The sequence below is a fragment of the Somniosus microcephalus genome, chromosome 19 (assembly GCF_052327205.1).
Source record: "Somniosus microcephalus isolate GS21.2 chromosome 19, FLI_Smic_1.0, whole genome shotgun sequence".
NCBI classification, from domain to species: domain Eukaryota; kingdom Metazoa; phylum Chordata; class Chondrichthyes; order Squaliformes; family Somniosidae; genus Somniosus; species Somniosus microcephalus.
Window position 1 is genome coordinate 62787187 of NC_141005.1, and position 22027 is coordinate 62809213.

The 22027-nt window shown below is 50.8% G+C and overlaps 1 protein-coding gene across 2 annotated transcripts in view; it reads right to left on the bottom strand.

The window, feature by feature from the left end:
• Positions 1-984: 984 nt before the first annotated feature.
• tcn2 (transcobalamin II) overlaps positions 985-22027 on the bottom strand; it is a 57104-nt gene continuing 36061 nt past the window's right edge. For both annotated transcript variants that reach the window (XM_085961888.1, XM_085961887.1), the window contains exons 5-10: positions 14732-14863; positions 11266-11462; positions 9960-10131; positions 9387-9588; positions 5976-6097; positions 985-2220 (exon numbers count right to left, since the gene is read on the bottom strand). In XM_085961888.1, the coding sequence (XP_085818014.1) occupies positions 2159-2220; positions 5976-6097; positions 9387-9588; positions 9960-10131; positions 11266-11462; positions 14732-14863 (887 nt within the window). In that variant the 3' untranslated portion in view covers positions 985-2158. The remainder of the gene's footprint in view (positions 2221-5975; positions 6098-9386; positions 9589-9959; positions 10132-11265; positions 11463-14731; positions 14864-22027) is intronic.

Here is a 22027-nt window from a genome sequence, read left to right on the forward strand (position 1 = left end):
TACGGTCGTGGTTTAAAGGTGGTTCCCAGGTACACAAACACCAGTAGCACACTGAGATAGTCCAGTAGCACACTGAGATAGTCAGCAGTTTTACACACAAACACCAAGACCAAGCACCAGAACTTGTTGCTAAGGCACTCTCTGGCACTGTACCGTGTGCTGCATGCCTATTTAAAAAAAAAAAAAGTTTAGTAAGTCCTGGTAATGGGCCAAAGCCCATGGTTCAGCACACTATGAAGGTTGAGGCAAGTAGGAGGCAAGATTAGACAAATCAAATGAGGGTTTTAAAAGCCTGAAGATAAGAAGATAAGAAATAGGAGCAGGAGTCGACCATTCGGCCCCTCGAGCTTGCTCCGCCATTCAGTGAGATCATGGCTGATCTTCGACCTCAACTCATATCCCTTGATAGTAGTAGGGCTGAAGGAGGCAATATGTTTAACAGATTTAAGGACCTGGAAAAGAATAAGCAAGTAGAAAACCACCATGTACAGGAAACTTTTTCATTTATCCGGAGGTTAAATGTCCGGAAAGCTCTATCCACCAGCAAAATTCAGGAGTCGGTTCAGATAAGTTTTTTTTCTTTTCGTTGCTTTTTCTTTTTCCAGTCAGGCTCTGCAAGTCTAGCTGAAGCTGTTGCTTAGCTACAGAGACTCTTGCAAGCTACGGCCGACTGTTTTGAAGCTGTTGCTAAGCAACAGGGTTTGTTGCTAGATACGGAGCTCAGAAGCGCCGTATGTTTTAACATTAGCGCTGGTTTGTCCGGCAGTTTTGATGGGACGGCAACAGCTCGGTCCCGTCGGTGCCGGATACCAGAAAGTTTCCTGCAAACATGTTACACTGACCACTGTAATGATCTGGATGTCAACACGGTGTGGATGCAGGAAGGGAAAAGGTGGAGGATCACAGGAGCAAATTGTCAGCAATGTGCTATAAAGTGAGGAACATCTGCATGAACAGAACAACATAAACAAAACAAGGCAGAAGTTGATGAACACTTTTAACATTGAAATTTTACAAAACAAATGCAAAAGGCAACACCTCAGGCCATGGTGAGGCAAGGGTTGGGGCAATTTCCCAGCCCACTCCTCCTCCTCCTCCCGCCCCTGCCAGGGTGCTATCAGCACAATGTTAATAGCTCAACAGTTTATCTATTAACCAGGTTTATTTACACAATCGCTAATATTAACCCAACAGCAGGTTACTGAAACAAAATCAGTCAAGAAGCATCAGTATCGAGATACAGCTGGCAGCTTTGCAATGTCAGAGTGAGACGTTTAGGTCTGGTGCGGAAGTGATTCTGGATTTAGAAGTGCCTCATGAGCCGCGCAGACCAGAGGGTCTCGCGTGCAATCCCTGATCTGCGCTGAGCTGAGGTAGCAGTAGGAGTGCATTAATTGGGCGCACTGCCATCGACCAGAAACAACATTTGAAAGTCCATCAGGGAATCCGCTCTGGATCACTAACCAGGGACCCCTGTTCATGTGTTATCGATGGGTGAGGACAATATCTGGCTTGCTGGTGTTGCCCTCTGCAGTTAAATAGCCTACAGGCAGTCAGTGTCTAGGCTCCCACATGAAGAACGGCCATTTGGGTGAGGTAAAGGCGACTGCTGGCACCAAGGGAACTGTACCCCAGCAAGTCTTCAGTTTCAGAAAAGTGGGGCGGTGGGGGGATAATTTACTTCAAAAGGTGTGGGAAAAGAGGAGCTGTCGTCCAGGTTGGCCTTCGTACGGGTGAAGCACAGAGTGAGGCTTCACCCACACTGACTGACTGTGGTAGCGACGGCTAAACTAACAAAATGGAAGATGGTGACCCACGCACGTGATGTGATAGTGCGAGGCGCAGACTGAATGCTCGATAGCTGGGATCTTTGCCAGCAAGCTTAGATAAGTCAGACACTTGCCCAACCTGCAACTGTGGCAGGTGGTGGGCAGTCAACCTCCTTCTTGGGTGTCAAGGTCGCTGCCTGCTCGAGATCCAGCACCTGCTGTTAAGTCGGGGCACAAAAACCTAATGATTAAATGTTTTTTTGTTTTAAAAATTCTTTATTGCTTAACCTGCAATCCGGGGTTCTGAATTACTCATCAGTCACTGAGCAAACCGGACACAGGAATGCATGGCTGGGTGAGGGCGAGGACAGCAGCTCATTTTGCACTCGCTAGAACTTGCTGAGCTGCAGGAGGATGTGCTCTTCTGGCTGAGGGCGATAATCCTGAATCCCTGCAGAGAGAAGGTTGACAACAGCATAAGTAAAGAGCATAGGGTAAAGGATACATAAAGCAAAATACTGCGGATGCTGGAAATCTGAAATAAAAACAGTAAATGCTGGAAATACTCAGCAGGTCAGGCAGCATCTGTGGAGAGAGAAACAGGGTTAACGTTTCAGGTCGGTGACCTTTCATCAGAAGGCCATCGACCTGAAAGGATCCCTGTTCGAGGGCCAGCGACGGACAAACGATCCAGCATTCAGAAGTTATTTTCTTGGGATCTGTATATTACAAAAGACAATTCCTCGTGCTTGTAGCTCGGTCCACTTCTAGAAATATATTAATACATATTTATTTAGAGCCTTGAGCACAAAATCCAGGCTGACACTCCAGTGCAGTGCTGCCTTGTCGGAGGTGCCGTCTTTCGGATGAGACGTTAAACCGAGGCCCCATCTGCTCTCTCGGGTGGGCATAAACGATCCGACGGCACTATTTTGAAGAGGAGCAGGGGCGTTGTCCCCAGTGTCCTGGCCAATATTTATCCCTCAACCAACATCACTAAAAAACAGATGATCTGGCCATTATCACATGGCTGTGTGTGGCACCTTGCTGTGCATAAATTGGCTGCCACGTTTCCTGCAGCACAACAGTGACTAGACTTCAAAAGTACTTCGTTGGCTGTAAAGCACCTCGTGACATCCTGAGATCGTGAAAGGCAGGCTATAAATGCGAGTCTTTCTTTCTTTAAAGCGCTGTGCAAATCAGGAAATGCAGCATCTGGTGCAGCTTTGAGCCATTTAGACCAGTTTGATCTCCACTCTGTGCTGAGTTTGCTGGTCTTTGCTGGGGCAGCAAGTTACAGCACTACAGGTGGCCTCAGCACCTTGGTAGGAAAGGGGAAAAAACACAGCCAGGATCCCATTTGCTGAATAGCGACTCCTGCAGGAAGGTGTGTGTAATGTCAGCAATCGGACTGGGCTGTAACGCTCCCACTATCGAGTGCCCGAGGGTCGCTGGTACCTGTGGAACTATAGGGGTGACTTTGCAAACCCTCCACTCATTTCAGCATAGGTCGCTGCTGGGAATGCAAGATCATGGAATCACCCATTAAAACACAGCATAGGCGGCGATGGGGAGACAACTGGAAAAACAAAACAATCTAGCAGGATAGTGGCAGACTGAGCTTCTTTAATAATGTTTATTAATATGTATGTGCACACGCATATATACATACAGGTAGACTATCCTTTATCCGAAAACCTCGGGACCAGCCGAGTTTCGGATAAAGGAGAATTTCGGATTTCGGAAGGTGGGTCGGCGGGGGGGTCGTGCGCACGACTTACGCTGACGCTCAGCGTAAGTCAGTCGGGATCGGCGGGGGGTCGGGGCCGGCGGGGTACGCGGGGGGGGGGTCAGCGGTTGTTGGGGCTGGCGGGGTCCGCGGGGGGGTCGGCGGTTGTCGGGGCTGGCGGGGTCCGCGGGGGGGTCGGCGGTTGTCGGGGCTGGCGGGGTCGACGGTTGTCGGGGCCGGCGGGGTCCGCGGGGGGGGTCGGCGGTTGTCGGGGCTGGCGGGGTCGGCGGTTGTCGGGGCCGGCGGGGTCCGCGGGGGGGTCGGCGGCTGGCGGGGTCCGCGGGGGGGTCGGCGGTTGTCGGGGCTGGCGGGGTCCGCGGGGGGGTCGGCGGTTGTCGGGGCTGGCGGGGTCGGCGGTTGTCGGGGCTGGCGGGGTCCGCGGGGGGGTCGGCGGTTGTCGGGGCTGGCGGGGGGGTCGGCGGGGGGTCGTGCGCACGACTTACCCTTTATCCGAACTTCCGCAATCGGAACCCTCTAAAAACCGAAGGTTTTTTCGTTCAGCGTAAGTCGTACGCACGACTTACGCTGAACGAAAAAACCTTCGGTTTTTAGAGGGTTTCGGTTTTCGGAAGTCCGGATAAAGGGTAGTCTACCTGTATTTGCAGGTGTGCATATGCATGTTGTGGATATCTTTATATGTATGTGTATTGTCTGTACATGTGTATTTGTACATGTGTCGAGTCTTCATGGGTATCGGCACGTGTACTTTTCTGCATGCGTGTAGAGATTTTTCTACACCCGTGTTTGTGTGCATCTGTATGTACATGTGTATTGTCTTCGTATATATGATGCCTGTCTTCCACCACCACCAATAGTGAAAATCTATGTCTCTGCTGGTTCCCTTGGAAATGAAGATGTAGTTGGCATCAGAATGATCCCGGGGCTTAGAGCGTTGAACTATGAGGACAGATTGATTAACTTGGCTTGTATTCCCTTTAGTACAGGAGATTAAAGGGTGATCTGATCGCAGTGTTTAAAATGATAAATTAATTCTAGAGTAGATACAGAAACTATTTCCTCTGGTGGAGGAATCAAGAACAGGGGGACATAGAGTCATAACAGCACAGAAGGAGGCCATTCGGCCCATCGAGTCTGTGCCGACTCTCTGTAGAGCAATCCAATCAGTCCCATTCCCCCGCTCTATCCCCGTAACCCTGCAAGTTTATTTCCCTCAAGTGCCTATCCAGTCTCCGCTTCCACCACTTCCGTCGGCAGCAAGTTCCAGGTCCTCACCACTCGTTGTGTAAAAAAGTATTTCCTCACATCCCCCCTGTATCTCTTGCCCAAAACCTTAAATCTGTGTCCCCTAGCCCTTGTACCATCAACTAGTGGGAACATCCTTTCCCCGTCTAGCCTATCCAAACCCGTCATAATCTTGTACACCTCTATCAAATCACCCCCAACCTCCTTTGCTCTAATGAAAACAAATCCAGCTTCTCCAACCTGTCCTGGTACAGGAAACTATTGTCCGGCACCAACGGGACCGCCGTGGTGCCAGTTTATCAAAATGTCCGGATTACAGAGAGGTATAGTTAAAAGGTACGAGAGCTCCGTACACAGCAACAAATCCAGGCTTCCCTGTTGCTCAGCAACATGTGCAGGAACTCCGGCCACAGACCAAGCGTCCCTGTTGCTTAGCAACAAGTGCACGAACCCCAGTTACACAGCCACAGATCCAGGAACTGCCACTAATATGAAGTAAAACTTACCTGAACCTACTCCTGAATTTTGCCGGTTAACAGAGATTTCCGGTTATGTAGGTGCCGGTTAAAAGAGAGTTTTCTGTAGCTAAGATCCCCCATCCCCGGAACTATTCTGGTAAATCTCCTCTGCACCCTCTCAAGGGCCTTCACATCCTTCCTAAAGTGTGGTGACCAGAACTCGACGCAATACTCCAGTTCTGGCCTAACCAGCGCTTTATAAAGGTTCAGCATAACTTCTCTACTTTAGTACTCAATACCTCTATTTATGAAGCCCAAGATCCCATATGCTTTGTTAACCACTCTCTCAATATGTCCTGCCACCTTCAGGGACCTACGCACATTAACTCCCAGGTCCCTCTGTCCCTGCATAATCTTAAAATTAGAGCTAGGCCGTTCGGGAGAGAAATCAGGAAGCGCTTTTTCACACAAAGGGTAGTAGAAATGTGGAATTCTCTCCTCCAAAAGACTGGATGCTGGGACAATTGGAGCTTTCAAGACTGAGATCGATGGAGTTTTGTTAGGTACGGGTATCAAGGGATATGGAGCTAAGGCGGGTAAATAAGGTGCAGATTAGCCATGATCTAATTGAATGGTGGCGCAGGCTCGTGGAGCTGAATGGCCTACTCCTGTTCCTATGTTACTGTTACTATGGAGCTTGCCTCTAGGCAGAGCACGCTGCTCAGTGCAGTCACACTGGCCCAAACTTCTTCTCACCTTGTATAAGTGGAGTGTTCTCTCCTGTAATCAGGCGCCAATAAGTCCTCAGGTTGTCTTGAGCCCTTATGTTGTACACTGAGGTCAGAAAAGGCCCCCACAAAGTCTGCTTGGTCTCAAAGCTACAGGGAGTAGGAAGGAAGGAACCAAAATGTTTTAACTGGCACAGAGATGCAGGAATTAAGCGCCATCGATGGACAGTTCCTCTCCTGAAAGAACAAAGACCCAGAAATCTTCAGCAGCACACAGAGTCACAAAGAACAGTCTCCGGAGTAAGAACTTAACTAAGTCTCACTGCATGGTCCCGTGGGTAAATGTCGTTCTGTACTGAGCTGTACAAACTCGATGTGCCCAGGTTTGCGCTGGGTTAGCTGTTCTCTGCCAGTGCAGTAGTGAGGGTGCTAGAATTAAACTTAGCGTCCCTGGTTTAGGGAAGGGCTAAACAAAAAGGACCAGGGTGTCTGGTCCTAATAACTGGCCAGTTACCCCTGCGGGTAGGTACCAGTGTGAGTCCCAACTGAGCCTCGGCTCTGTGTGATTATGTAATAGTTGAGGAGTCTGCTGACACTCACTGTGCACACGTGATGAATGCACACTTGGGTGAGGTACCATAGAGCTTCCACTCCTCCTGGAGGTTCACCTCAGCGAGCCTTCAGGAAAGGACTGGGGAAGTGCTGCATTGTCAGAGTCCATCTTACAGACGAGACCTTAAAGCGAGGCTGGCATTTCAAATGTCCAAAATAAAGTTTCAACCAAATTTTTTTTTTTTTTTTTTAAATACATATTTTACAATAACACGATTACATTTATCCATTGAGTTGTCTTGCGTGCCTTTTAATGTCTTCATTAAAGTTTATTCTTGCAGACCTAAGCCTCGAAAAACTTGTCATGCTGTAATGACACCCTTTGCCAATGGGGGCACTGTGCCAGGCAGGTTTCCATGGACAGTTTCTGCTATAACTGTAGACATAGGAATTTATAACAGAAATATAAATAAAAGAGGACAAATGTGTGGTTTGAAAATGGGGACTGAATTACGTGTGTACACCCTGGTTTAATTATCTTCTAATCCCTCTTCACCGGAAGACTACATTTGGTCTAGACTTGCCGTGTGCAGCACGTCTGGGAGATTGACTCGTTGTACATGAAGTGCTTGGAGACAATTCTGAGAGATGTGTTCAGGTCCCAACTTTATAAAAGCAACTATTTGTTTTTTTTAGTTATTTGAAATTAAAATCAGTGCGAGTTTATTCAAAACAATGGAGAACTGAAATGTTCCAACTCTAATGCACAACAGGACACGCAGTGGTAACTATCCTGTACTGTGAATTTGGAAGCTATGGCGACTCCACACTGTAGTGTCGGTTTGATATATTTGCAATTCGAGACCCGCTTCTCCAACGAGTAACCAGCCCACAGAACATCTGCTAACTGTGCTGGTAAAAGGATTCTTATGGTTGCCTCACTTTGTTCCTGTCTCATGCACACATTCAGCCAAAATTCCTTACGTACATCCAGTGTCTCTTCTATAGCACGTGTTAGCCAGTGTATATCCTATATAGCCCTATCATTTCACAGTCAATATCTTTCATAGTCCACCGTTCCCCACTGTGTATCCCTTAACTACCCTGCTATTTCCCAATGTGTATCTTCTCTACCATTTACTCAATATGTAGCCTCCATACCCCGCCGCTTCCCAATACGTATCTCACACATATACCACTTTCCCCAATATTTATTCTCCATATACCCTATCGTTTCTCAATATGTATCCTCTATATATCCCACTTGCCCGAATATGTATCCTCTATAGACGCTAGCTATTCCCTAGTGTGTATTCTCTATATATCCCAGTGTCCATAGGCTTCTGTACATTAGTCACTTTAAGATCCAAAATGACAGAATAACAGGGCTTCCTCCCCACGTGACTAAGGTGAGAACGTGTGGAGTTAGGGGACAAGCAGCAAAATGGAGTGCAAGCTGGCTACAAAACAGAGCGTAAGGGTTAAAGGTCGTTACTCAAACTGGCAAAAGGTGGGAAGTGGTGTTCCACGAGGATCGGTGCTGGGACCAAGGTTGTTCATCATTTACATCAACAATTTGGACTCGGGAATCGAAAGTACAATTTAAAAATTTGCGGACGATACCAAATTGTGGGGGCGGGCGGGGGTAGTTAATACAGAGGTGGGCTGCAACAAAATGCAGGAAGGCATTAATAAACTTGCAGAATGGGCGTGTAATTGGCAAATGATCTTCAATATAGAGAATTGTGAGGTGGTACAATTGGTAGGAAGAATAAGGAGGGCACATACTCCTTGGAAAACAGTGTCTAAACGGGGTGGAGGAGCACCGGGATCTGAGGGGACAGATACACAAATCACTAAAAGTAGCGACGCAGTTTAATAAGGCCATAAAAAAAAGACAAACTGAGCACTGGGGTTAATTTCTGGAGGGATAGTGTTGAAAAGTAGTGAAGTTATGTTAAACTTGTATAGAACCTTGGTTAGGCCACACTTGGAGTACAGTGAACTGATCTGGTCTCCATATTATAAAATGGATATAGAGGCACTGGAGATGATGCAAAAAAGATTTACTAGAATGATACTTGAACTGAGAGGTTATAACCATCAGGAAAGATTGAACAGACTGGGGCTCTTTTCTCTGGAGAAAAGACTAAGGGTGATCTGATAGAGCTCTTTAAGATTATGAAAGGGTTTGAGAGATATTTCCACTTGCAAGGGAGACCAGAACTAGGGGCCATAAATATAAGGTTGTGGCAGAGCCACCAAGGGACTCTTATATCGATGTACATAATTATCTGTAACAGAATGAATCTGTACCTGTATTCGTTTTACTGCATGTAAATAGCGCGGTCTCTGTAGGATTAAGACCGAACGCGGTGACGTTCCCAACGGCGGGAAACGTGATGACGTCATGACGTCAGACTGAGGAGCGTTTTCCCTCAGTCCTCGTGGAGCCAGCATTGAGCTTAGACCTGTTAGTTAGTTTTCCTGTGTTTTGATTGCCACTTCTGCAAAACAGTATTAAACTTCGTTTGGTTGACAGACTGACTCGATCTCAGTCCTTTGGTTAGGGAGCTAGCAATCCCTACAAGGTATTCACTAATAAATCCAATAGGGAATTTAGGAGAACGTCTTTACCCAGAGAATGGTTAGAATGTGGAACTCCCCACCACTAGGAGTAGTTGAGGCGATTAGTATAGATGCATTTAAGGAGTAGCTCGATAACGACATGAGGGAGAAAGGAATAGAAGGATATGTTGATGGGTTCGATGAAGTAGGGTGGGAGGAGCATAAACACCAGCATGGGCCTGTTGGGCCGAATGGCCTGTTTCTATGCTGTAAATTCTATGTAAGACATTCTGAAATACACAGGAAATTATAATCTTACTTGAAATTCGTATCATTTCTTTTTGCTTCATTCAGTACTCCAAGGAGAGACATCTGATTATGTAGTGGCACTTCGGCAGTGTAAATGACAGCGCTGTTCATGTCCTTCACTGTGAGAGAAACAAACGCTGTCTGTTGGTTGGAGTTAGACTCAGTCCCGTGGTCAGTGCTCACTGGTTCGGAGTGCCTCCTCTTCAGGCCATCTGTTCAACGAGAGAAGTACAGTTACTCAGGTTGTCTTATGGAAATGGAACCTATTTACTGGCACCACACAGAGGCCATATTTGGACTTGCAAGCATTTTGCTCCCACTGGCAGTTCCTGGTCTTGCTTCTGTCATCATTCGGAGGGGAGAAGTGGAGGCCAATTCCTACTCCGTGGTAGTAAAGCGGGAAAATCACTCCTCAAGCTCCTTTCCCCCCGCCCCCCCCCCCCCCCGTCCGTGTAATATGTTAACTTGGCAACATACTGTCCCCCCCCTTCTCCAGCTGAGCAACAAGTCACCCTCGTGATTCACCATTCTTCCTAACCAGCTTAGCAATGGGGTATCCTAGTAAGATCCATCCCTTGCTTACCAGTCTCATTGTTGCAGTCCATTTGGCCAATATCCAGGTAGGTTTTCTGGTACAGAACAGGCAATAGTTGAGACAGCGCCATTGGATTATCAAAGGCTCCCTCTCGGGCCTCAGCCAGCAGTCTCTTTTTCCCTTTTGACCAACTTTCCATATCTCCCACGGTTAACAGAGCCTAAAAGTAACAGATTATTAATGCTCAGTGTCACTCTCACTCATATAATTTACAGGGGAGGATATACATTGGGTGGCAGCCGTTATTTCGAGGATACGCATTGGGAACAGTGGGGTGTAATGGCTGCACAGGAGAACAGTAGGATACAGAGAACACACACTGGGGAAACAGAGGGAATAAAGAACACGAACTGGGAGACAGCAGCGCTACAATTTTTGGGCCCTCCAGAACTTTTCTTGTACTCAATGTCAAGGACCACTCCTGCAAGCAAGACATAGCTCCACCTGAACCAAAGTTTGACATTACCCGCAGAATGTCAGGCATTCTACTGCTGGCCAGAGTAGAACAGAACCCACTGGTTACCGTGAATTGATCGCTGGCAATTACATGAGCCCTCCCATGACTAGGATTGTCACCCCTCCAGGATCGCTCTGGAGCCTCCAGGAAGTAAAGGCTAATCTCCAGCACAGTGATGGCGTTCCACCCGATCCCATGGGACTCCCGCCCGGCGAGTTACCTTAAAATTACCCCCAATGGGTCAGGATGCCCTTTTCATTTAAGGCCACGGATATCAGCTGGTGATGCGCGTCTATTCTACCTAGCATGGCTGCTGCAGTGAATTCATTAGTGATCAGACCAGCAGTCTGACAGCACAGGGGCAGTGAAAGGGTTGAGTTGGGGGATCATCAGTGTACATGTGGAAGCTGACCCCAATGGATGATGTCGCCAAGGGAAAGCATGTAAATGAGGAAAAGGAGGGGGCCAAGGATGAATCCTTGGGGGGAATCCCGAAGAGACGGCGCCAGGGGAGTGAAGAGAAGCCATCGGTTGAGATGCTCCGGCTCCATCCAGATGGGTACAAGTGGAACCACGAATGAGGGCAATCCCAGCAAGCTGAACAATGGAGGAGCGGCGCGGAGGAAGATGCTGCGGTTGAATGAGTTGGAGGTCAAAAAGGACAAGGAGGGATAATACATCATGGTCACAGTCACAGGGAACGTAATTCGTGACCTCAATAGTCAAGTAGACAGGCCACAGATTCTGCACCATTATTTTTCTGCTCCTAGACTTGTGTGGCCTCTGACCTTTTGCATGTCACAAACAGGAGGAGGTCAGAGCCTTTTAAGATGATACCTGCAAGGCCACCGATGTGCTGTAAATGTTCCCGATTTTGCCATTCGGTGTTTGCCGGCTCTGTATCTTTTCCGTTAGTTTCTTCACTGCATTCTGTGTCTTCACTCTTCTATCATGGCTGTACATCCAGTGACCGCCGCTGGGCACTTTCGATTTGTGCACACACTTCAGTGCCAAAACCACCATTGCTGCCGTGTCTACCATTAAAACAGACAGCCACAGTAACCAATAACAAACAAGCTGCCTCACCTCTGTCAGGGATTTCATGTAAGAGATAGGATTAAGAGTCAAAATCAAACTGTGTCCATCCTGGGGCAATTAGTGAACCCCCTTTAATCGTGCGTTGCAATCCGATTGGCGTCAGCTTTGATCATGTAGTAGCACTCGAGTCAGAAGCCTGTGAGTTCACACCCCGCTCCCAAGACTTGAGCACATAAACTAGGCTGACACTGCGGTGCAGCACTGAGGGGGTGCTGCACTGTCAGAGGTGCCGCCCTCTCAATGAGCCGTTACACCGAGGTTCAAAAATAACAACAGAAAATGCTGGAAACACTCAGCAGGCCAGGCAGCATCCGTGGGGAGAGAAACAGAGTTAACGTTTCAGGTCTGGGACCCTTCATCAGAACTGGAGAAGGCTAGAGATGTAACAGATATTAAGCAAATGTAAGAAGTCACACAACACCAGGTTATAATCCAACAGCTTTATTTGAAATCACAAGCTTTCAGAGCGCTGCTCCTTTGTCAGGTGAAGTGGAGAAATGCATAAAGACACAGCTTATAAAGTCAGAGAATCATGTCAGATGTTTACAGGTAATGTTTCCAACTGCCATTTATCACACCTCGGCAGAGTGATAATCACAGCAATCAAAGGTGTGAATGGTGTCCAAACAGGTCAGTCAGGAAAACATTACATCAAAGAACAATGAGGTGGGGTCACAATGGGTCAAATATTGCAGATGCTGGGGTCTGTATGAAAAACAAAAAAAGACAAAAAACATTTTTTTTGGCTGGAAATCACAGCAGGTCCGGCCGCATCTGTGTAGAGAGAACAAGCCAACGACAACTCGAGTCTGGATGACCCTGCGTCAGGTGGGGTTACATGTAGCGTGACATGAACCCAAGATCTCGGTTGAGGCCGTCCTCATGGGTGTGGAACTTGGCTATCAGTTTCTGCTCGACGATTTTGCGTTGTCGTGTGTCTCGAAGGCTGCCTTGGAGAATGCTTACCCGAAGATCGGAGGCTGAATGTCCTTGACTGCTGAAGTGTTCCCCGACTGGGAGGGAACACTCCTGCCTGGTGATTGTTGCGCGGTGTCCGTTCATCCGTTGTCGCAGTGTCTGCATGGTCTCGCCGATGTACCATGCTCCGGGGCATCCTTTCCTGCAACGTATGAGGTAGACAACGTTGGCCGAGTCACATGAGTATGTACCATGTACCTGGTGGGTGGTGTCCTCACGTGTGATGATGGTATCTGTGTTGATGATTTGGCATGTCTTGCAGAGGTTGCTGTGGCTTGTTCTCTCTACACAGATGCGGCCGGACCTGCTGTGATTTCCAGCCAAAAAAAATGTTTTTTGTCTTTTTTTGTTTTTCATACAGGCCCCAGCATCTGCAATATTTGACCCCTTGTGACCCCACCTCATTGTTCTTTGATGTAATGTTTTCCTGACTGACCTGTTTGGACACCATTTACACCTTTGATTGCTGTGATTATCTCTCTGCCGAGGTGTGATAAATGGCAGTTGGAAAGATTACCTGTAAACATCTGACATGATTCTCTGACTATATAATCTGTGTCTTTATGCATCTCTCCACTTCACCCGACGAAGGAGCAGCGCTCCGAAAGCTTGTGATTTCAAATAAAGCTGTTGGACTATAACCTGGTGTTGTGTGACTTCTTACATTTGTCCACCCCAGTCCAACTCCGGCATCGCCACACCAGACATTAAGCAGGTGCAGGGGCAGGGAAAGGGGGGAGGGGAGGTGAGAAAGGAATATTCTGTGCTAGGGTAAGAGGCAGGAGGGATCAAACATTGCAAATGGGGATGGCAAAAACAAACAGCCTGAAAAATGGGTTCCAGTCTGTCTGCTTCAGTGGTTCAGGCTGATGTTCAAGAACTCACAGCACAACTTGATGAGGAACAGGGAGTTCTCCCAGAATCCTGGCAAACGTTCATACCTCAACCAACCCCACAGAAATAAATCAGCCGGTTGTTCCTCTCGTTGATGTTGGTCGGATTATATTAGGTGCAAAATGGTTCCGATTGAAGTTTATAGAAAATAAAAATGGGGAGAGACGGACGGGCGGCTGAGCCGATATCGTCCGATCGCTACTATTGCCTAAAGTCAAAATTACCGCCAAAGTATTTTGGGATGTTTGAGTGGTATGATTAGGCAATGGGGTTTTCTTTGTACGAGTGACTACAGGCAGCTATGAATGTACATTTAGTGAATGAGGGGGTTGAATCTAACCCCATTCATTGCTGAATCCTAGGAGACAGCCATTCTCAGAGCCTTTTGCTCTCTACATTCAGTGACTGAAACTGCTCATCGGTAAATATAACTTATGTCGGTGATTACAAAAGGCAGTGTAGGAATTTTTTTTAAATCTCGACGTTGCTGCCCTTGCTGAGGTATTATTCTCCAGGACCTGGCTGCCCTACTATACCTCACTGAGATGACGCGACTTCATGTGTGACCCAGGCAGTGAATGTCAGCCATGGCTCAGTGGGCGGCACTCTCGTCTCGGAGTCAGAAGGTCGTGGGTTCAAGTCCCACTCCAATGACCTGAGCACATAAATCCAGGCTGACACTCCAGTGCAGTGCTGAGGGAGTGCTGCACTGTCAGAGGTGCCGTCTTTCGGATGAGACGTTAAACCGAGGCCCCGTCTGCTCTCAGGTGGACGGAAAACATCCCAGGGCACTATTTCGAAGAAGAGCTGGGGAGTTCTCCCCGGTGTCCTGGCCAATATTTATTCCTCAATCAACATAACAAAAACTGATTATCTGGTCGGTATCTCTGTTATTTGTGTGTAAATTGGCTGCTGCGTTTCCTACATTACAGCAGCGACTATACTTCAAACATAGGTCATTGGCTGTAAAGCACTTTGGGATGTCCTGAGGTATTGAAAGGCGCTATATAAATGCAAGTCTCTCTCTCTCTATTTGACTTGGGATGGCACTGAACCTATTCTCGGCCAAAGGTCCCAGACGCACATTTTGAAGCAGGGCTCTCTGGATAGTGATCAGGAGCAGGAACACTCCATCTCTCCAGCCTAGGCACAAAGTCCAGCCGTAGCACTTCAGCCGAGATCGGCTAACTCAGTACGAAGCAGGACTCAAACCTGCGACCGCCTGGTCTAGCTGGCTTAGTGTTTTCTTTAACAATGGAGCCGACAATGGAATACATTTCAAAATGAATCATTGCGACCTCAAAAAAACGTTGGAGAATGAAACTCTGCTCACCGAACGAGTGATGGTGGTGGTCATGTGACATCAGTCCCGACAGGACGCTGTGATCTATCCGCACGTTATTCACGCACAGCGCCAGCACGCCCAGACTGTACTGGTAGTGGTTGGTCAAAGGGACGTCATGATCTGTGATCACAAGGTGAAACCGAGGTTAGTATACCAGCACCAACAGTGAGTGATGTGGGAGGACTGCTCCAGTGAATCACCCCGAGCCAGGACTCAGGGTTTGGATCGGCCCGATACTGAAATATAATCAAACACAGTCAGAACCGATTAAGGCTGCCCTCATGACAGCCTCTAAAATGCAAATCACACATGCCATAACACCCCCATGATATATTCTAACATACACACAAACTATACACCCTCACAGTGCACAATATAACACACTCAATACTCACAACATGCTCTACAACACAACACAATACGATACATGCTACATACACTCAACACACTCTAACATACAATACCACACATTATAATATCCTCATGACATGCTCTAACACACAGTATCATACTTGGTACATTTGTTACATAGAGGATGGGTCACAGGCTGCTTGACCTCTGCTAATCTCATTTATAGTTTTTACACTTGTAATCAAGGGGATCTCTCCCAGCTCCAGGCTGTCCTCCTTCCTTTCCTGAAACTTCCTACCCACTGAACAGCCTGAAAAGAGAATAAATAAAAGTAAATATAATAAAATCAAAAGGCCCTCTCAGAGGTGAAAGGTCAAAGTGCGACCATTTCTATGAGCTCCCAAACCGTTTGAAACATGTCCCCCTGCAAAAAAATCTTGGAGAAAAAGACTCTTGCTCGGCAAATTGGTAAAGAGTGATCGCACCGAGGCAGCAGGAAGGATCCCGGAGTGACTCAGCTCTCTTGTCTCACTGTCACTTTACTCCAGCAAGGCAGCGATTGCAGTCGTGAGCATCCTTTGGTTAGGGTACGGCAGTGCTGTTGCAAATCTATTGCACCACTGCACGTCAGCACGTGGGTGTGCAGCCCGATCCCCCAGATGCCAAGAGCTCGCGGTGGGGAGGTGGTGAGAGCTGGTGAGGCACGGCACCATCGCACAGGCAGGAGAGGAGCAGCTCTGAGCTACTCCTGTAGAAACCCCCAGCAGCAGGTGGCAGAGTGGAAGGTTTTTAAAATGTATTCTCGAGATGTGGGCGTCACTGGCAAGGCCAGCATTTATTGCCCATCCCTAGCTGCCCTCGAGAAGGTGGTGGTGAGCCGCCTTCTTGAACCGCTGCAGTCCGTCTGGCGAAGGTGCTCCCACAGTGCTGTGAGGGAGGGAGTTGCAGGATTTTGACCCAGTGACGATGAAGGAACGGCTGATATATGTCCAAGTCAGGATGGTGTGTGACTTGGAGGTGATGGTGTTGCCATGCGCCTGCTGCCCTTGTCCTTCTAGGTGGTGGAGGTTACCAGGATAAGAGCAGGCACAGCTGCTGAAATAACCTACAGAACATGGAGACCTCCAGCCCTGCTTTGGCTGTGAAATAAAAGAGCTCCAGGTTGGATAATGTAAGCTGTATCCTGCAGTATTCTAGCACACACCAGGCACCTCACTGAAGACCAATCTCACAGTGTCAGCAGTGGCTCAGTGGTAGCACCATCACCGCGGAGTCAGAGGTCATGGGTTCAAGTCCCACTCCACAGACTTGAGCACATAATCTAGCCTGACACTTCAGTGCAGTACTGAGGGAGAGCTGCACTGTCGGAGGTGCCGTCTTTCAGATCAGATGTTAAACCGAGGCCCCGTCTGCCCTCTCCGGCAGAGGTTAAAGATCCCGTAGCACTATGTGAAGAAATGCAGGGGAGTTTACCCGGTGTCCTGGCCAATATTTATCCCTCAACCAACACCTAAAACAGCTGAAATAACAACAGAAAATGCTGGAAAAACTCAGCAGGTCCGGCAACATCCGTGGAGAGAAATTAGAGTTGACGTTTCGGGTCGAAACCCTTCTTCAAAACTGGAAAGAAAAGAAAATAGATCGAAGGCAGGGCTGGGATCGAACAAAAGAAGTAAAAGAGACAATAAAAGGTATTCAAAACCAGACCAGATGGTAATAGGCCAGTGGAGACAAAAGACAGCTGAGATTAGGTGTGAAGTGTACTGGCAGGATAGGAGACAGCTGCCAGGTGGGAGAGAGAAACAATAAGGGGGGGGGGAAAGGAAGACCCAAAACAAAGGGGTGGAAAAAATTATAAGTAAAAAAGTAATAGGGGCCGAGGTTATGATCTGAAATTGTTGAACTCGATATTGAGTCCGGAAGGCTGCAAAGTGCCTAATCGGAAGATGAGGTGCTGCTCCTCGAGTTTACGTTGAGCTTCTGTGGAACAATACAAGAGGCCAAGGACAGTGAGGTCCGAGTGGGAATGGAGCGGTGAATTAAAATGACAGGCGACCGGAAGCTCGGGGTCACCCTTACGGACTGAACGGAGGTGTTCCGCAAAGCGGTCACCCAATCTGCGTTTGGTCTCCCCAATGTAGAGGAGACCGCATCGTGAGCAGCGAATACAGTATACTAGATTGCAAGAAGTACAAGTGAATCGCTGTTTCACCTGGAAGGGGTGTTTGGGGCCCTGGACAGTGGGAAGGGGGGAGGTATAGGGGCAGGTGTTACATCTCCTGCGCTTGCACGGGAAGGTGCCAGGCGAAGGGGAAGGGCTGTTTTGAGGTGATAGAGGAGTGGACTAGGGTGTCTCGGAGGGAGCGGACCCTACGGAATGCTGAAAGGGGAGGGGAGGGGAAGATGCGTTTGCTGGTGGGATCACGTTGGAGGTGGCGGAAATGGCGGAGGATGATCCGTTGAATGTGGAGGCTGCTGGGGTGAAAGGTGAGGACTAGGGGAACCCTATCGTGGTTCCGGGAGGGAGAAACAGGGGTGAGGATAGAAGTGCGGGAGATAGAACGGACATGGTTGAGGGCCGTGTCAACCACGGTAGAGGGGAATCCTCGGTTGCGGAAAAAGGAAGACATGTCGGAAGCACTGGTGTGGAAGATGGCATCGTCGGAGCAGATACGGCGGAGGCGGAGAAACTGGGAGAATGGAATAGAGTCCTTACAGGAGGCGGGGTGGGAGGAAGTGTAGTCCAGGTAGCTGTGGGAGTCAGTGGGCTTGTAGTGAATATTGGTCTGATTATTTATTTCATTGCTGTTTGTGGGAGCTTGCTGTGTGCAAATTGGCTGTCACATTTCCTATATTATAACAGTGACTAAAGTTCAAAAGCACTTTATTTGCTGTAAACAGGTTGTAAAAGGCATGATATGAATGCAAGTCTCCCTTCATTATGTCGTTCTTTGTGCAGCGATTTTCGCATGTGTGACATTTTCAGAAATGAGAATCGGGTAATTTTTATGAAGGGCAGTTGATCCGCAACACCATATTTAATTCGAGACAGGAATTGGAAAAGCTACCCCCTACATAAACACAGGTTATTTATCTGCAAAATCTGCCCAATTTCAGCACAAGATGGGACATTTTGCAGTACTTGTCCTCGTCACCAGATGGCAGCAGCAGTGATACTATAGTAGGAACAGTGTCACCTAGTGGCAGAGGCTGGGTACAACACATCACACACCGAGAGCTCACACCGCGCACACCGAGAGCTCACACCGCACACACTGAGCTCACACCGCGCACACCGAGAGCTCACACCGCGCACACTGAGCTCACACCGCGCACACTGAGCTGACACCGCACACACCGAGAGCTCACACCGCACAGCGAGAGCTCACACCGCACACCGTGAGCTCACACCGCGCACACTGAGCTCACACCGCGCACACCGAGACCTCACACCGCACACACTGAGCTCACACCGCGCACACTGAGCTCACACCGAGAGCTCACACCGCACACACTGAGCTCACACTGAGCTCACACCGCACACACCGAGCTCACACCGCGTACACCGAGAGCTCACACCGCACACACCGAGAGCTCACACCGCACACACCGAGAGCTCACACCGCACACACCGAGAGCTCACACCGCACACACCGAGAGCTCACACCGCACACACCGAGAGCTCACACCGCACACACCGAGAGCTCACACCGCACACACCGAGAGCTCACACCGCACACACCGAGAGCTCACACCGCGCGCACTGAGCTCACACCGCACACACTGAGCTCACACCGCACACACTGAGCTCACACCGCACACACTGAGCTCACACCGCACACACTGAGCTCACACCGCACACACCGAGAGCTCACACCGCACACACCGAGAGCTCACACCGCGCACACTGAGCTCACACCGCACACACTGAGCTCACACCGCACACACCGAGAGCTCACACCGCACACACCGAGAGCTCACACCGCACACACCGAGAGCTCACACCGCGCACACCGAGAGCTCACAACGAGAGCTCACACCGCACACACTGAGCTCACACCGCACACACCGAGCTCACACCGCGAGCTCACACCGCACACGGAGAGCTCACACCGCACACACCGAGAGCTCACACCGCACACACGGAGCTCACACCGCACACACGGAGCTCACACCGCACACACCGAGAGCTCACACCGCGCACACCGAGAGCTCACACCGCGCACACCGAGAGCTCACACCGCACACACCGAGAGCTCACACCGCACACACCGAGAGCTCACACCGCGCACACCGAGAGCTCACACCGCGCACACCGAGAGCTCACACCGCGCACACCGAGAGCTCACACCGCGCACACCGAGAGCTCACACCGCGCACACCGAGAGCTCACACCGCGCACACCGAGAGCTCACACCGCACACACTGAGCTCACACCGCACACACCGAGAGCTCACACCGCACACACCGAGAGCTCACACCGCACACACCGAGAGCTCACACCGCACACACCGAGAGCTCACACCGCGCACACCGAGAGCTCACACCGCGCACACCGAGAGCTCACACCGCGCACACCGAGAGCTCACACCGCGCACACCGAGAGCTCACACCGCGCACACTGAGCTCACACCGCGCACACCGAGAGCTCACACCGCACACACCGAGAGCTCACACCGCACACACTGAGCTCACACCGCACACACCGAGAGCTCACACCGCACACACCGAGAGCTCACACCGCACACACTGAGCTCACACCGCGCACACTGAGCTCACACCGCGCACACCGAGAGCTCACACCGCGCACACCGAGAGCTCACACCGCGCACACCGAGAGCTCACACCGCACACACTGAGCTCACACCGCACACACCGAGAGCTCACACCGCGAGCTCACACCGCGCACACCGAGAGCTCACACCGCGCACACCGAGAGCTCACACCGCGCACACCGAGAGCTCACACCGCGCACACCGAGAGCTCACACCGCACACACTGAGCTCACACTGAGCTCACACCGCACACACCGAGAGCTCACACCGCGTACACCGAGAGCTCACACCGCACACACTGAGCTCACACCGCACACACCGAGAGCTCACACCGCGCACACCGAGAGCTCACACCGCGCACACTGAGCTCACACCGCGAGCTCACACCGCACACACCGAGAGCTCACACCGCACACACCGAGAGCTCACACCGCACACACCGAGAGCTCACACCGCACACACCGAGAGCTCACACCGCACACACCGAGAGCTCACACCGCACACACCGAGCTCACACCGCACACACCGAGAGCTCACACCGCACACTCCGAGAGCTCACACCGCGCACACCGAGAGCTCACACCGCGCACACCGAGAGCTCACACCGCACACACTGAGCTCACACCGCACACACCGAGAGCTCACACCGCACACACTGAGCTCACACCGCACACACCGAGAGCTCACACCGCGCACACCGAGAGCTCACACCGCACACACTGAGCTCACACCGCACACACCGAGAGCTCACACCGCGCACACTGAGCTCACACCGCACACACCGAGAGCTCACACCGCACACACTGAGCTCACACCGCACACACTGAGCTCACACCGCACACACCGAGAGCTCACACCGCACACACCGAGAGCTCACACCGCACACACCGAGAGCTCACACCGCACACACTGAGCTCACACCGCGAGCTCACACCGCACACACTGAGCTCACACCGCACACACTGAGCTCACACCGCACACACTGAGCTCACACTTCGCACACCGAGAGCTCACACCGCGCACACCGATAGCTCACACCGCACACACTGAGCTCAAACCGCGCACACCGAGAGCTCACACCGCACACACCGAGAGCTCACACCGCACACACTGAGCTCACACCGCACACACCGGGAGCTCACACCGCACACACTGAGCTCACACCGCACACACCGAGAGCTCACACCGCACACACTGAGCTCACACCGCACACACTGAGCTCACACCGCACACACTGAGCTCACACCGCACACACCGAGAGCTCACACCGCACACACTGAGCTCACACCGCGCACACCGAGAGCTCACACCGCGCACACCGAGAGCTCACACCGCGCACACCGAGAGCTCACACCGCGCACACCGAGCTCACACCGCGCACACCGAGAGCTCACACCGCGCACACCGAGAGCTCACACCGCGCACACCGAGAGCTCACACCGCGCACACTGAGCTCACACCGCGCACACTGAGCTCACACCGCGCACACCGAGAGCTCACACCGCGCACACCGAGAGCTCACACCGCGCACACCGAGAGCTCACACCGCGCACACCGAGAGCTCACACCGCGCACACCGAGAGCTCACACCGCGCACACCGAGAGCTCACACCGCACACACCGAGAGCTCACACCGCACACTCCGAGAGCTCACACCGCACACACTGAGCTCACACTGAGCTCACACCGCGCACACTGAGAGCTCACACCGCGCACACCGAGAGCTCACACCGCACACACCGAGAGCTCACACCGCACACACACCGAGAGCTCACACCGCACACACCGAGAGCTCACACCGCACACACTGAGCTCACACCGCACACACTGAGCTCACACCGCACACACCGAGAGCTCACACCGCACACACCGAGAGCTCACACCGCGCACACTGAGCTCACACCGCACACACCGAGAGCTCACACCGCACACACTGAGCTCACACCGCACACACCGAGAGCTCACACCGCGCACACCGAGAGCTCACACCACACACACCGAGAGCTCACACCGCGCACACCGAGAGCTCACACCGCGCACACCGAGCTCACACCGAGAGCTCACACCGCGCACACCGAGAGCTCACACCGCGCACACCGAGAGCTCACACCGCGCACACCGAGAGCTCACACCGCGCACACCGAGAGCTCACACCGCG